Raw genomic sequence first — 1,050 nt, forward strand, 5'->3', positions numbered from 1 at the left:
CAAGGGCAGAGTTATGGGTATGGTGGTAGCCCCATGCACCAAGGCCAGTAAGATGTCCCCATTTTTTGGGGCTGGTGAAGGGTTAACCCTTCTTGTGGTCCCCTGCAGACAGGGACCGGGGGCTGCCAGGCCCCAAGCAGGCAGAGCCCGGATGGGAGGCCCAGTGCCCCCCCAGAGGCAGTGGAAAGCAGCAGCTGCTGACCCCCCCTCCCCACTTGGGGGGACATGGAGAGGAAAAGGACCTGAGAACCGCTTCAGGGAGAGAGTACGCAGGCTGGGGAGGGGGAAACGGGACATTATGGGAGGATGGGACTCCCTCAACAGGTCCCCAGCACATCAAGGCAGCGGGTCACCCACACCCCCCTCTCCTCCACCGTCAGGGGAAACCCAACTCCCTGCCAGGGGCACCTCCATCTCCCACCACCAGCAGGCACCCGTGCCCACCGGGGTTGGGGAGGACGACAGGGAGGGCACACCGGAACCCCTCTCCACCCTAAAGTAAGGCACCCGGTTGCCACGGCAGTGCCCCCCCTCGGCCACACCCAGTGGCGTGGGGAGGGGCCACTAGCTGTTAGTCCGCTGCTTCTTGAGCACTGCGTACACGTCCTCCACTTTGCTGAGCCTCTCGAAGAAGGGCAGCAGATCCAACAGCTCCGTGTCCGCCATGTTATCGAACCAGGAGGCCACCGGCACCTGCGGGCAGCGCAGCGGGCAGCAGCGGAGGGGTTGGCCCCCGCCACCTCCCTTCCGTACCCCCCTCCCCAGGCCTCACCCCGGGGGCACATACGGCATTATCGGGGTGGAAGATGTAGGATGCGGGGGAGTTGTCCACGATGATGATGCGGCGCAGGTCGCGGCCCAGGCGGCTCAGGTCCTTCACGTAGTTGCCGCGATGGAAGACGCAGGATTCCCGGAAGAGCCGTGCCCGGAACGCCCCCCATTTATCCAGCAGGTCGGCGACGGGGTCGGCGTACTGTGGACGTGGGAAGGGGGTCACCGGGGATTGCCGTGCCACTGCGACCACCCTACAGGGACGAACGCACCACGCCA

The 1,050-nt window shown here is 65.4% G+C and overlaps 1 protein-coding gene across 1 annotated transcript in view; it reads right to left on the bottom strand.

Moving 5' to 3' along the window:
* Nucleotides 1–564: 564 nt before the first annotated feature.
* CTDSP1 (CTD (carboxy-terminal domain, RNA polymerase II, polypeptide A) small phosphatase 1) overlaps nucleotides 565–1,050 on the bottom strand; it is a gene marked incomplete at its 5' end in the record, with an annotated part of 2,048 nt that continues 1,562 nt past the window's right edge. Inside the window, 2 exons of the mRNA XM_008935444.1 lie at nucleotides 565–693; nucleotides 788–973. Coding sequence (XP_008933692.1) covers nucleotides 565–693; nucleotides 788–973 — 315 coding nt within the window. The remainder of the gene's footprint in view (nucleotides 694–787; nucleotides 974–1,050) is intronic.

The sequence above is a fragment of the Merops nubicus genome, unplaced genomic scaffold (genome assembly GCF_000691845.1).
Source record: "Merops nubicus isolate BGI_N331 unplaced genomic scaffold, ASM69184v1 scaffold33572, whole genome shotgun sequence".
Taxonomy (NCBI): domain Eukaryota; kingdom Metazoa; phylum Chordata; class Aves; order Coraciiformes; family Meropidae; genus Merops; species Merops nubicus.